This window comes from Falco biarmicus, chromosome 14 (genome assembly GCF_023638135.1).
Source record: "Falco biarmicus isolate bFalBia1 chromosome 14, bFalBia1.pri, whole genome shotgun sequence".
Taxonomy (NCBI): domain Eukaryota; kingdom Metazoa; phylum Chordata; class Aves; order Falconiformes; family Falconidae; genus Falco; species Falco biarmicus.
In genome coordinates this window covers 2,348,433-2,362,775 of record NC_079301.1, presented here as the reverse complement: position 1 = coordinate 2,362,775, position 14,343 = coordinate 2,348,433, and the positions used below count along the sequence as shown (strand labels likewise).

At 49.0% G+C, this 14,343-nt stretch overlaps 1 protein-coding gene and 1 long non-coding RNA gene across 2 annotated transcripts in view; both read right to left on the bottom strand.

Annotated features, from left to right (window-relative positions):
• SH3BGRL (SH3 domain binding glutamate rich protein like) overlaps positions 1-2,192 on the bottom strand; it is a 37,630-nt gene extending 35,438 nt beyond the window's left edge. Inside the window, exon 1 of the mRNA XM_056359394.1 lies at positions 2,034-2,192. Within this exon, the coding sequence (XP_056215369.1) occupies positions 2,034-2,078 (45 nt within the window). The 5' untranslated portion in view covers positions 2,079-2,192. The remainder of the gene's footprint in view (positions 1-2,033) is intronic.
• A 9,924-nt stretch (positions 2,193-12,116) lies between these two features.
• Positions 12,117-14,011, bottom strand: LOC130158813 (uncharacterized). Its single transcript, XR_008825497.1, has 3 exons — positions 13,658-14,011; positions 12,598-12,707; positions 12,117-12,512 (listed from the first exon to the last, which is right to left on the bottom strand). It is a non-coding gene; the product is annotated as an uncharacterized LOC130158813 (long non-coding RNA).
• Positions 14,012-14,343: the final 332 nt, after the last annotated feature.

Genomic DNA, 14,343 nt, shown 5'->3' with positions numbered 1-14,343 from the left:
CACAAAAATGACTTGTTCCCATCGAGCACATTTCCCTCCAGATAGGTGCCTCTCTGTCTTACTTTAGGTTGAAACATCCATTAAAATTCTTAGGCTAGAAAGAAAACAGCCACCTGGTGAGGTACTTGGCTGATCCCTGCCAACAGAAACACCCTTGATGAACTCGGTAAACTGAGAATGTGCAAGTTCTGCTCATTACCACAAGATTACTTGAGCTACACCAACTTTAAACACAGGCATGAGTGTGTCTATATAGTGAGAGAGACACACATATATATATACACACACACACATCATAAAACTGGCAATTATGTGCATGGTACACTCAAATTCCACAAAAACAGGCTATACCAACACCATATCCAAATTCCACAGTCAAGGATGCACAAAGGAGCTAAAAGGCAGCAGTAAGTCGGAGTCAAGCCTTGTAACACGTACAATCTACACAAGGATGAGATAGCATCGCAGAAACCACTAAGCTAATAATTAAAAACAGGAAAACACAGCCAGGATTCAGATCAGTGGTTGCACGCCTGGAGCTTAGTATCACCACACAGACAGAAATCAATAACTGCCATTAAGAGGTCACTGATAAAAACCTATAGCAACTGAATCAGTCAACTTGAAACCTATTAACAGCTGTACTAGAAAGAATTACTTTTACAATTTGCTAATGACCGCTTCTTTCCTTCCAGACGATCATTTTGTATAAACCCAGCAGAACCTCTGGACCACTCTCATGGATGAACTACTCCAGATTTCAAGAGACTTTCCAGATCAGCACCAGACAATCATCTCCTTTTCACCATCAGCATCAGCACGTCAATGTCAGCATTGACATCAAGATTAACAAAAATGAGACGGGAAGAGAGCAACAGCAGGGACACCCAAGGCACACACTCCCGTGCCATCTGCACTCCACAGCTACAGGGCTCAGCTTCTATCATTAGAGCTAAACGAGGGGTTACAGCATCACAGCCATCAATGGCAAAGCTTACCAAGGTGGTGCTTTATCTGCCGAAGACCACAGATCTGAGACTGCACTCAACCGGAGAAGGAGAATTCAGTGAGGGCTTTTTTTGTCTTCTGTACATCACTGTCCTCTGAAACTTTGGGAATCTGCACCTGAAGTACACAGCCTAAAAAGTGACTTGAAAGGTCATCACAGAGCCACTGCTTAGTCTCTTTATCTACTAGACTATCTAGTAAAAGTCACCGATCATTAACTGCAATAGCTGGCATTTTCTAAGTCTCTGGCATTTTGTATCTCTCCAGCACATTCATATCAGGTGTGAATCCCCTGGATTTTAGACCCAGAGCATCTTTCCAACAGATCAAGCAGAAATCAGATGATCTTGAGGACACCACTGCTCTGAGCTACATCTGAACCTAGGCACGAACCCGCAACATTTTTATTTATTTTCCTTTTGAAAAATAGTCTTCTGACCGAGTTCTGCCTACAACGCGCTGGGGCCATAAAAAGCGAAACCCAGTATGCCCACACGGCCACGAACTGCGGCTACCCGGTAGCCACACACGCCTGCCACCATTAACGAACGATACGATGTAAGGGGAATCAACTCAGAAAAACCGTTTTAGAAATGAACTTCAGGAACGACAACTAAAATAAAACACACCAAAAAAAAACCAAACAAAAAATGCACAGCAGCACCGCGGGCTTCGCCTTCCCGGCGCAGGACGAGGGGCGCGCTGCGTGCCACCCACCCGGCCCCGCCAGAGCCGTGGGCGCAGCGCACCCAACTCACGGAACAAGCTGCGAAATCATGAAGCGAATGGCATTTTCAATGGCATTTTCTTCTGGACGGCCAGCTGCCGCGCACGCCATCTCCCGACAAGAGCTGGACGCTTCTCCCGGTCCGCCGCGGGGGGCGAGGCGCGGCTGCCCCAGCCTCTCCTCACGCTGCCCGGCCGGAGGCCGCCGCCCCCCGGGCGCGGGGAGCCCAGGGGAGCCGCGGGGAGCCCGCCGCCGGCCCCCAGCCCCGCCGGCCCAACTTTCCCGGGGCGCCCCTTACCGCCGTGGAGCCGGAGGAGGAGGCGATGTAGACCTTGATGACCATGCTGGGAGCGAGGCGGCGGCGTGCGGAGCCGGGCGGGTGGGTGTGTGCGGGCAGCGCGGCGCGGCGCGGCTGGGCTGGGGCGGGAGGGCGGGAGCGGGGAGGCGCGGGAGGCCTCGCCCCGCCTCGCCGCGCTCACTGGGCTGCGCGCCCAGCAGTCACTGCCGCCTGGCCCGGAAGAGGGAAAAACGGTTTAAAAAAAAAAAATGAAGAAAGAAAGGGGCGAGGCAAGTTCTCGACGAACCACGCGAGACATGCGGGGGAGGGGGCGCCGCGCCATAGCGGCGGGAAGTCCCGCTGAGGCGCCGCGGGGCCGCCGCCTGAGGGAGGGGGCAAGGAGCGGGGCGGCAGGGCAGGCCGCGGGCCCGCCATGGCAGCGGCCGCCCCCCTCCCCTCACGGCCGCCCAGCCGGGGAGGAGCGGGCCGCCCAGGAGCCCGCGGGGGGCAGCACCCTGCCCGGGGGAGCCCGGCCGCCGGCCCCCGGGCCCTCGCGTGGAGCGGCGACGGAAGCCTGCGATGGGCAGATGTTACAGCGCAATGCTATTTAGAATTGAGAATTCCCTTTTAAAATTTATTGCAGCCTGAAAGTTACAGCCAAAAGGCACCCAGTCGAGTTCTTTGCCTTCCCATAATTATCATAAAGTATCTTCCACAGAAATAAAGCATAAAAAAAGCACATGCCAGCACAGGTACTGTGGGCCGGGCCCCTCTGCAGCCCCACGCCCGGCTGTGCCAGGGCCTTCATGCCCGCTTGGCCCCAGCAGAGCCGCGGCGCCGTGCCCAAGGCCCACAGGGACACCGCCATTCCAGGCATGCTATGTCATCACTCGTGCTAATTAGAACACTAGATAAGACCTCAAAGAGTACTTAATTGCTACAGCCAGGGTGACACGTTATTTAGGGAAATTTATATTCAGCACCTGTCTTCCACTTGCCTGTGGTACTCCAAATATTACCTTCTATGTATTCTGTTATCCATTCTGATAGCACCTTCACAGAAGATAAAAAATACTTACAGTGATAAACATTGCAAGCTGAAAGTTTACCACCTACAAGCAAAGATGAAAGGAAGATGTTTGTTCTGCCTTTGGCAAAAAGGGGGGAGGTATTTCTGAAATTATTTTTCCAAACAAATTAAGCCTTCCTGTCTCAAATTCTCAGGTGTTTTTTCTAACTGCAGAAAGGATTTAAAAAAAAAAAACAACAACACAATACCTGTTGAAGTCTATTGAATGAAGTCACCTGTATTCATTTTACTAATTTGCCAACAGCAGGAGGAAAGAACTATTTTGAGGATGACATAGCTACTTTTGATGTTATTTGTGACACCTGAACCTTTGAGACTGTTACAAGATTTATGTACATTTTGAAAAAGCAATAAACCAAAATTTATTTAGGATGATAGGACACAATAAAAATTCCCTAGTTCAGGGAGTTTTGAGATTTAATAAAAATAAATGGTGTACTTTTTAATCTCTTTAAAACAAACCGAGTTAAGTCCAGGAGATTAAAATTCTTCAAGGAATGTTTCTTCAGATGTGTTTGTACAGCCCCCTTCACAGCTGCTTGAGAAATGCACTGGTAATTCCCATTTCCTCCAAAGCACCATGCTACGTGCCAGTCTGTGATCCAAGTCATGGCAAGGAACAGTAGAGGTAGAAACCGCAGCATATCAGAAAGAATGAAAAAATGCAGGCAGAGAACAGGACAGATAGGTTTATTTGAACTTTGGGCTCACTTGTCACTCTGCTGGCTGGCTGCCCGCTCTCTGGCCAGCTCGCCTCTCCTCCTTGTAACACGCTTCAGCTCCTCGGAGCTGAAATTCTTCTGGAGTGAGCTGCATGTTGTCTTTCTGCCTACTAAAAATCCTGATATAATCATTACTCTCAAAAGTGCACTTTAGAAGGCATTTTGTCTTCATGAAAGAAGATTTATTAAGTTAAAAGCAATACATGAATTGGGTATTATTGAAACAACTAGGTTTGCTTGACTCATAATAGTAAATTTTCTGTTCTATTGGCAGAAAAGCACGATGTTTTCTATTCCCAGGCTACTCATGTAAAATCCGTGGTGTTATTTTTGTTTTCACTATTAAACAGTTGTGAAGTGTTTAATTATCCTTCTCAAGGTAGACCAAAACCTCAAACAAAATTAACAAATTGATCTAATGCCTCTAAGAGGAAAATCTCCTGTTCTTGTGCAGCCAACAAAATAGTATGTATATAATACTCAGCGATGATTGTTGTTGCCTCAATTCCCTTGTGCACTTGCTGTAAGGTGTGTTTGTACAAGGCTGTCTTGACAGGATGCATCTTTTATTACTGTCACTCAAAGGAAAACTGAACAGTTGCATTTTGGTTTACATTATTTTATATATTGTGAAGCAGCAATATTGAGCAAGTGGCAGCACTGGCACTGACTTCAGTGGCAGCAGGAGCGTAAGCGATTCCCAACAGGGAACCCAATGGACTGGCTACCCTGGGGTGAAATCTGGGGATTTCAGATAAAAATTTTGCCAGTAATGGCAAAGATCTACTCGCTTTTTTCTGAAACCACACACAAGAACAAGGGCTTTGGAGTACTGGCAAATTAAGCCATTAAAAAAAAAAAAAAAGAAAAAAAGGTAGTAGAATCTCACAATGAAAGATATTACAGTAATAAACTACAAAATCCCTCTTGTACAAAAGGTCAGGAAGCACATGTGCTCCAAATGCTCCACGGCTTCTTTGTAAGCACAGAGAGAAATACATCCAGAATTCAACTGCAAATATTTGGCTAGTAATGTGAGACCGTGCCAGGTTTCATTCCCTGATTGCACTTGCACTATTGCTAGAGAAGATGATCTGGATCTGTCTGAACTCCCGAAATGGAGGAACGTGCTATTGGTAAGAGATGTCTGCTCAGCACTCTCAATGGGAAGTAAGGAACCTATTCTTCATCTCCAATCCCAGCCTACCGAGCTTGCAATATTGGAGCCAGACTCAGAGCCTGTCTTCTGACTTCACCCGTGCTCTGCAAGAGCCATGTCCTGCTACAGCCTGTGCCAGTGCACTGCTGATTTATGGTGGGTGGAAACTCCACTCCCCTGCTCCAACATGTCCGTGGAAGGGGGTGGGGAATACCAGGAGATCTGCTTCTCCTCCTCCTTCTCATCTGGAAGCAGAGCAAGGCCGGGTTTCCTTGTTTTTATATCTAATTGTGCAAGACACATAGCAGTTGGTTACATAAGGAAGAAATCCACAGTGCACACAACATGGTACCCTGTTACTGCTTTTCACCTGTTGATTACCTCTGATGGAACTACTGGAGTTATGCTAAAGTCCCTCACAATCCAGAGCTGCGTACCTGTATGACATAAACCACAACATAAACCAACACCTACTCCAGGATTAATGCTTGAACTGCTGCTAGTTTGTGCAGTGTCCATCGGTACTGCATGCAATGCTCAGAATTACCACTAAGAACATTAAAGGAAAGCAGAGAATAATAGAATCACAAAATCATGTAGGTTGGAAAAGACCTTTAAGGCCACCCAGCCCAGCCCCTAACCCAGCACTGCCAAGCCCACCGCTGAACCGTGTCCCCAAGCACCGCGCCTGCGGGGGTTTTGAGCCCCCCCGGGGACGGTGACAGCACCGGGTCCCTGGGCAGCCTGTCCCCCTGCCCGGCCACCCTTTCCGCGAAGGAATTTCTCCTGAGATCCCCCCTGACCCTCCCCTGGCACAGCCTGGGGCCGTTCCCTCTTGTCCTGTCGCTGGTTCCCTGGGGGAAGAGACCGACCCCCCGGCTCCAGCCCCCTCAGGCAGCCGCAGAGCGATGGGGCCCCCCCGAGCCCCGTTTCTCCAGGCTGAGCCCCCCCAGCCCCCCCAGCCGGTGCCGCAGCCCCTTCCCCAGCTCCGTGCCCGTCCCTGGACACGCTGCAGCCCCTCAGGGTCTGTCCTGTAGCGGGGGCCCAGCCCTGAACCCCGCGTTCGCGGGGCCCCCCCAGTGCCGGGCGCAGGGGACGGGCGCTGCGCCGCTGCCGCTGGCCACGCCGGTGCTGGCACAAGCCGGGATGCCGGTGGCCGCCGTGGCCTCCCGGGCACGCTGCCGGCTGCGTTTGGCGGGTGCCACCCGCGCCCCCGGCCCTGTCCCGCCGGGCAGCCCCCCCAGCCGCTCTCGCCCAGCCCGTGGGGCTGCTGTGCCCGGGGCAGGGCCGGCGCTGAACCCCACGCCGCTGGCCTGGCCCCCGGGTGCAGCCCCCCCAGCCCCCGCGGCCCCCCGCCCGACGGGCCGAGGGCAGCGCCCCGCCAGCCCGCCCGGCGCCGCCGCTGCCTGCCGAGGGGCGCCCCCTGCTGGCGCTGCGGGGCCACCGGCGCAGGGCCCAGCCCGGCTCCCCGGGCGTGGGAGGAGGAGGAGGAGGAGGGCAGAGCGAAGGACCGGCGCTTCGCTGGGGAGCCTGCGGTGAGCCTGAAGTTTGCAGGAGCATCCAGCAGCCCCCCCTGCGTTTGCCGACCCCTTTGTCAAGTCTGGATTTTGCTTGGGGCGAAAGCGAGCAGGGCTTATGCCGGAGGAGCGGCCGGTGCGCGGGGGATGCAGACCCTGACCCGCAGTTTGACTCTCAGCTCACAACTAAAGGCAGAATGGGTGATTTTAATTTCTGTAATAACGTGATATGGGTCTGACAGCTCAGCAGGTACAGCGCCGAAGTTGCCCGGGGTTCTGTGAACGCTGAGCTGTCCTTTGGGGGAGCAGCAGCAGCTCCCAGCGAGGCTCTGCCTGCAGCAGGCACCACGCTGCCACCCACCCGCCGTCGGTGGGCTCCTCGGGGGGCACTGGGCTGAAGCCAAGCAGGGAGGATCACTCCAGGGCCACGCACAGGGCGCTGCAGCAGCTGGGAAGCATGTGTGGGTCCTCCTCACTGGCCATTCCACTGCCCAGGTGTGTTCCTGCTGCACCCCACTACCTGCCAGGGCTGATCTGCGCAACTGAGCCAAGCTTTACTCAAGACAAGGGCTGGACTGCCCTTTCCAGCATTTTCGGCAGACTACATCTTACACATAAAAAAACCTCCACATCCCAACCAAGTGAAGCCAGAGGTGCCAACTGGTCCAAGGGCTGGGGGTTCTGCATTCCCACTGCAGCAACCCATTCGCATGGGCAGTGCGAGGCTGTGCCCCTGCCAGGGCCTAGGTGGCCCAGCTCTGGCCGGCAGTGGCCACACCGCAGGTCCTGCCCCGGCTGCCTGTGCTGCCTGTGCAGCCGCCCCGGCTGCAAAACCATTACGGCAGCCTTACAGGGCTCAGCTACAGCAGACAGTGTGGGATTGTCCCCGTTCCTTGCCCTTGACACCTTCCCGTCCCTCTGCTGACTTCCACCCAGACGGGCTGGCCATGCACAACTCCCAGCTTAGCATTTCGGATCTCCCTTTCCTCGGGCCCCAGGCTGGCCACCCATCCTATGGCTCCGAGCCACCACCCAGCCCTGGCTCGGACAAGCCCTGTGCACACTCCTCAAGTGCACTTCATTACCCTGAAGTACCCGAGGGAACTACATGGAAGGGAACACTGCAGAAACCAGGATTTCAGCCAGAATAACAGGAATAGTTGCACTTTTAACGCTGTTTTAGGCCAGTTTGTTCAACTGGGCGTTCACAGAGGATTGCTGCCCTGAAAGGCAGAAGATACAATCCAGAAGCCAACACCCTTGCCTGGTCTCTGGCTCCTACTCAGGACTCGGGCTGGACAGAACACATTTTTGTCTTCTGAACACTAAATCCTGCCTTCTCTGAGCCCGTCCAGCAAGTAACCTGCAGCTCTTGCTTGCTGTGAGCTCACAGCAAGCTGAAAGAAGGGGAAGTAGAGCTGCAAATCAGTACATGATGCCTGCCATGCTGCTGTTTGAAGTTTTTACATACTTGGAGATAGCCCTTGCATTCACAGTTGCAGAGGTCTTGGGGTTTTCCAGGACCAAGTCAGCTTCGGCTCACAGGCTTGCTCTCCCCGTTCCATCCTGTGTTCTGGGCACCTTCAAATGGCTGTTGGAAAGACCTGTTACAAAAAAAAAAAGTGCTAAAGGTAGCGCGGCTTTGTAAAATTTTGCCGTCTTTACTTAGTCAGAACCCTCTCGGGTGCTGAGACTCCCCAGGATCAGATTTTAAAAGCTGGTGGCATCAGCCATCTCCTAAGGCAGTGTGTGTGGAAGCAGCTTTAAAGGAAGGCTTACACACTTCTGCGGCGGTAAGGACCATCTGGCAATGGTTAGTTTGTTATTATTTGCTTTGTTGATTTATTCTAACCCTTACCAATGCTTCGGTACAAGACAGATCCTCAGGCAAACTTGTGAGTTCCTGTCTGGGAACTTCCCCAGCCTCCTCCACAATAAGTGCAGATGCAAAAACTTCATTTGGGCTTTCTGCTCCAATATTGTCTTTTCTGCATATTCATTTTACACCTCAACAGCAGACTGGTACTAGGAAATGTCTCTCTGGCTTCCTGCTCCTGACAAGACTGAAAAATTACTTATTATGCTTTTTAGATCTTTTTGCAAGTTATGTGTCAAACTCTGATTTTTACACAACTGTTTTTGCATTTTGCTTGTTTATGATCTTTTTTGTTTTCCACATCAGAGCACAAGTTCAACTTTTTGAAGGATGTCATCTTGCTTCTGAGAGCCTCCCATGTCCCGTCTTTTAGCTGTGTTTTATTTTTTAGCTGTTTTTTTAGCCACGCTTGATTCTCTCACATGTTTTTTTGACAGGTGATATGCATTTGGCCAGAGCTTCCAATGTGATGTCTTTCAGTAGCCTCCATGCTGCATAAAAGCCTTTTACTCTTCTAGCTACCCCCTTCAGCCTTTTTCAGGAATCCTCACTTTACAGAGTTCCCCTTTCCAAAATCAAGAACAGGGGATTTCTTTGGTTTTTGTTGCTCTGATCAGAGTGGTGACCCTTAAATCCATAATGGTCACTGATTCAAAGACCGCTTAGTTAGGTCCTGTTCTCTGCCTTCAACCAAATCAAGAGTAGCTTCTCCCTTCATGGCTTCCCTGGCCAGCTGCTCCATAAAAAGTCACTAACAGTGTCTAACCTCTCACCCTCAGATGTTAGCAGCTATGTGGTCTACATCATGGCACTGGACATTTCCCATTGCAGTTGTGTTTTCTGCCCTTGCTGCCTCCCTCGTCTTCATCATCTCTACTAAGTTAGCTGGAGTTAACCCTGTGTCATGAGGGTAGTGGACTTTTCCACTTATTTCTATGTTGAGAAGTCACCAAACCTGTTAATAATCTCCCTTGTGTTAGGCGAGGAAATGTATTTTCTGGTTTATTATGCCAGGCTGAACGTCTGTCCTACAGTGGGGTGTGCCAGACGCCGAAGGTGCCTGCTTTGCTCTGCCAGCTGTAGAGGGAGTCCAGCCACTGAACTCAAACGTAAGCATCTGCTTTTGCATAGATGAATCCTGCCTGTAGCTCCCTGGACGTCATTCTTGTTTTGCCTATTATATTATTTACATATCTCAGTATGAAATTTGCATTTTTTGCCACTGTGTCATCTTGCAGTAAAGGCATATCCCTCAGACCCTGCTCCTGAGCATAATTCCAGGCAGTTTTGGGGACAGGCTTCCATTCAGTGCTTCATGCAAGGTCAGGCACTGGCAACACTTCGCCCACATGCATGACTCCTGCCACCCTTCAGACTAGCCTTTCTCCTCTCACCTGCGCTACCATAACCTTGTATTTTTTGAGAGAAAGATAATTGTACCATTAATGGTAGTCATTATGCGTTAAGAAACCTGTAGAGCAGTGCATGCTGTGTGAGAATTGTGAGGTAAAAGGCAAATAAAAGACAGCATTGGCAACTGATCAGCTGATGAAACTACTGCTTTTGCTTTTGTGCTTTTTCTGGCTTCATTTTAGTAGTAGTCTTAGATTTGACTGCTTTTCCAAAGTACATCTTCACATAAAGAACCAAAACTGGAGAAGAGAAATAATGATAATACAAATTTGCTGTTGACGGTCAGCTTGTCTGACTGCGATGGACTGAAATGTCTTCTTATCTGTATTTTGTGTGTAATAAAAGTCCACGTTTATTTTGGTGCTTGCAGTCAACCCCTTTACTGTCGGGGACTAGGCAGGAAGCTGTAGCTAAGCCAAAGGCTTTACCAAAGTAAAGATGAGGAAAAGAAAACGGCCTCAATGAGAATCCTAAGACAACCAACAGAGTTAACACCCTCATGTTCCCAGATTAAATTAAACACTAAATGTTTCATTGCAGTCAATACTGAATTTGACACATAAATCAATTTTTACCCAGGACAAACCATAAAATTACCCAGGACAAACTATAAAATTAACCAAGCACAAACATCTTCTATAGATCAATAACCCACTCATCCCAATAGTTATATAAAAAAAGGCTAACGGACACTTTAAATGCCAGGTACATCACAGGAAAACGTGTTTTGCAGTATTTTGCCACAGAACAATGCATGTATTAATGTTATTTGTCATATGTGGCATGACTATGATCACATACAGAACCCTAATTGCCCTGAACTCGGGACTACGGAGCTGTTGCACAGCTAGAGGGGCGCGGCTGAGAGCTGAATGTGTCCAAAGCCCGTGTCGTGCTTGCTTGCTTCTAACAGAAGCTGTCATAGCAGACTTCGGCAAGGTAGCGAGGGCAGCCTCGCCATGCCTTCAGCCACGCCACCAGCACCCGCGGGTGCACCTCATCCACCCCTCTGATCCCAGAGAGAGCAGTGGTGAGGAATGGTGTAACCGCTGTACCTCCAGTAAGGCCAAGTCTTTACGCATTAGAGACAAGTGAATCAGGGAATGAAATGCCTCGAGGTCTGAGCAGCATGACTGTGAGAGCTGCAAGCCTGCTGAGATCCCATGGTGGAAAGGAATCTCCTGATGTTCAAAGCCTACGTGAATTTTAGCACAAAGGAACGGGAAAGCAACATCTATCTAACTAACTGCCTGTTTGGGGAAGGCCAGACGTCAGTCACCCAAGTGTGACTTTGGTATATTTTGACTTTATTCAGCAATATTTTGATCTGCTTCAGTTCAAGAAGAAAACGTAGGAAAACATTGATCAAGTACTACAGATCTTCTCTGATATCAGGAACAGGCTCTCCTCCTCTGCAGGACATTCCTGACTTGGGCAACAGTGGGAATATCTATATGAGATATTGTGAACCAGCAAACATCTTGAAAACCATCCAACATTTCAGCTGTGGTTAACAGCACCATGGAGGATGCTGGAGAGATGTAGATCTCTGGGATGGCTGGTTAATGCACACAGAGCAACCAGGAGTCCAACCACTGGGGCATCAACATCGAGTTGACTGAGTCTTGCCATGTTTTGCAAAGATAAGGGGAAAAAACCTAAACTGACTTGTGACAGTTTCAGCCTGAAAGTTTGTTCTTGTACTTAGGTTGTCTGCAATTTCCCATTTTTCTAAAAGTTTCTCAGCATTTGAGCGTTGTTCTGTAAGTTTAGTGTGGGCCATATTCAGAATGCTAGTTTTGTTTTGACAGAAGTCATGTTTCTGCTTGTAGACTGGATGTTTTTTACCTCTGGAGTCAACAACCTGGTTTGAATACGGATGCTTGCAGAAGCAGAATTCAAATTTTAGCATGAAGTTTTCTCACAGAAATAGCACAAAAAGATTTCTGGCTTGTTGCTTTGATTTACTCTCTATGTAATCCAGTGATATGATATCATAAATTCAGGTTTAGGTCTTTTTGTACTGAATAAAACCAACCCATTTGACAAAAAGGCAAAAAAAAAAAGGTCACATGGTACAAACTAATGCTCCAGAATAAACTTATTCTCCTAGGCCTAATTTAACAAAAAAGTTTAGCTGGTTAGTTTTGTACCAGCAGTCTATGTGCCAGATTAGGTATATCGGTCCATGCCATTCTAACGTGTCATCATCCCCATTGATTTGATAGGTGACTTCCTATTCTTTCCAGTTACTATTGCATAAAGGAATTAAATATAAAATTAAATATAATTGCACTTTTCACTTGGCCTGAAGGAAGGGTGTTTAGAATATCCATAGGCTACAACCAGGTCTGTAATTTTCTAGAGGTCTGCATAGTAGCAGCCATTTATACTTTCAACATAACAGTATCTCACAGCAGTTTATCCTGTCTGTTCAGAGGGAAGTGGTCTTCTAACGAACAATTATTTAGTTCAGTTTGTGGTTTAATGAACATTTTTAGAAAAGTCAAAACATTTGAAAAAATATGCAGGGGAAAAAGAAGGCATAGCAAATATAATGCAAAAATTAGTAGCAAATTTTAAATCTGTGCTTAATTTGCAGCATGCATTTTGATCCAAGCTTTCAAACAAATTGCTTGTCATGCAAGTTGCTCAGGAGCAGACATTGACAGACTCTTCAACAAATTCCTGTTCCTCTTCCAGAAAGGTACAAAGACTTCTCTCTGAATACAGAAAGAACAAAACAGTAACTGCAAGGAGACAGGCAAAAACCCTCAAGGCAACTGACAAATGCAACTAAGCACAAACCTTGTTGGTAATGGAGAACTTCTGCTGTTAGACACAGACTCTTGAAAGAAGACCAAGAGCTCCTGAAGTGTGTTGCAGACAAGTTTTCGTTCTCAGAAGATGGGAGAAAACTGTTGGAAACATTATTTAAAATCTTGATTAATACAGGAGAACTTGACGGTGGCATGATTAACAGGTAGTAAGAGAAAGAAACCCATTGATGCAGGAGCATGTTCTATTTATACACATTGGAAGTAAGAACAAAACAAAAGAAAATCTTATTACTGACAGAAAAGGAGAACAAATAAAGGAAAATGCGCACACAAAAAAGCTGTGTGTTTTTGCTTCAGCCTTCATATAAAGCCACCCATTACTAAACACAGCCTTTTCAGGAAGATGACAGCAACAGGTAGCAGCAAGAAAAGACAGACTAAATTGTATTTGCCTGTGAGGTTACATGGGGGTTGGCAGTGCCTGCAAAACGCACTCCCTGGTACTTAGGCCAGTCATAGGCATTTTTGAATAATTGGTCCGCATCAACAGAGAAAATCATGTAATTTCATGGCTCTATGTTGACCAGAGGAAGGAGAAGAGAGGCAGACCTGTGGACAGAAAACTTCTTGGCTTAATTCCAAAGTCCAGGGAGCTAATAAACTATTGACATATAAGCACTTTGAGAATGAGGTAATGTAAAAAGTGACAAATCAAAAAGTCACCATGAGTCTGTCAAGAAGAGGGGGAACAGCTGTTCAGGGAGAAGCACTGAAAGGGATCCGGGGATTACAGGGGATCAGAAGAAGAATCTGAACCAACATGGTGATGCTATTGCAAACTCAGCAAATGCCACTCAGACAGGTTACCTAATTAACCTGATTATTGGATATAGATGTAGGGAAGAATGCAAAGTTGAAGAGAGTCCGAGGCAGCCTAAGAATGATAAAAGGTTTAGAAAACATGGCCTATGAGATTGTAAGATCTATGGGAATTTGTTTAGTCTAGAAGAAGGAAGTTTGTGGGAGACTATGGTAGTATTATGTGAAATGATGCAGCATCTAAAATGTTAGTGTAAATCGATGCTTACTAATTGTTCTGTCTGCTAGACACTGGGCAAAGGAACTCTTAAATTCACAACTGAAGTTCTGTTTAGATGCTGGGGAAAACTTGGTGGTTTTAAGGACAGTTGAGAGCTGATGAAGCCTGCCAAATCTCCTTCATTGTAGATTTTTAGAGATGTGACTAGCTTTTGGCAGGAACAGGCACACCTCACAGTGGCAGCTCCTGCTTCTCCAGCCTCAGTTGCTTTGGTCCTAAAGGCGGTATTAGTGAATGCCCTGTGCTTTCCCCTAAGAAACAGAGGTGGTGGAAGGCCTGGCAGAGGCTGCAGCCGGTTATGATGGAAAAGGGAGCCAGTTTTCCTGCCCCCGCGCAGAAGGCCCAGACTGGCACCTCAGGGCCTACCCCCAAACGCCAGCTCCGGCCTGGGGTGCGCTCTCGGCCGCCGCAGCCGAGGCGGAACGGGCCGAGAGGCCGCCGCAGGGCCCTGGGCCCCCCGCACAAAGGCCGCCGGCCGGGCTAACGCGGGGCCGCGACGGCCCCGCCAACAGGTACCGCAAAGGCGGGAGGCGGCGGCTGCCGGCCGGCTGCGCTCCCCGCTCCCGCCCCGGGCCCGGCCTGTGCCGCCAGGCCTCAGGGCCCCGCGGCATGGCGGCCCCCCGCAGCCGGGCGCGGCGGGAGGGCCGGAGCCGCCGCCGCCATGTTGTCGTCCTG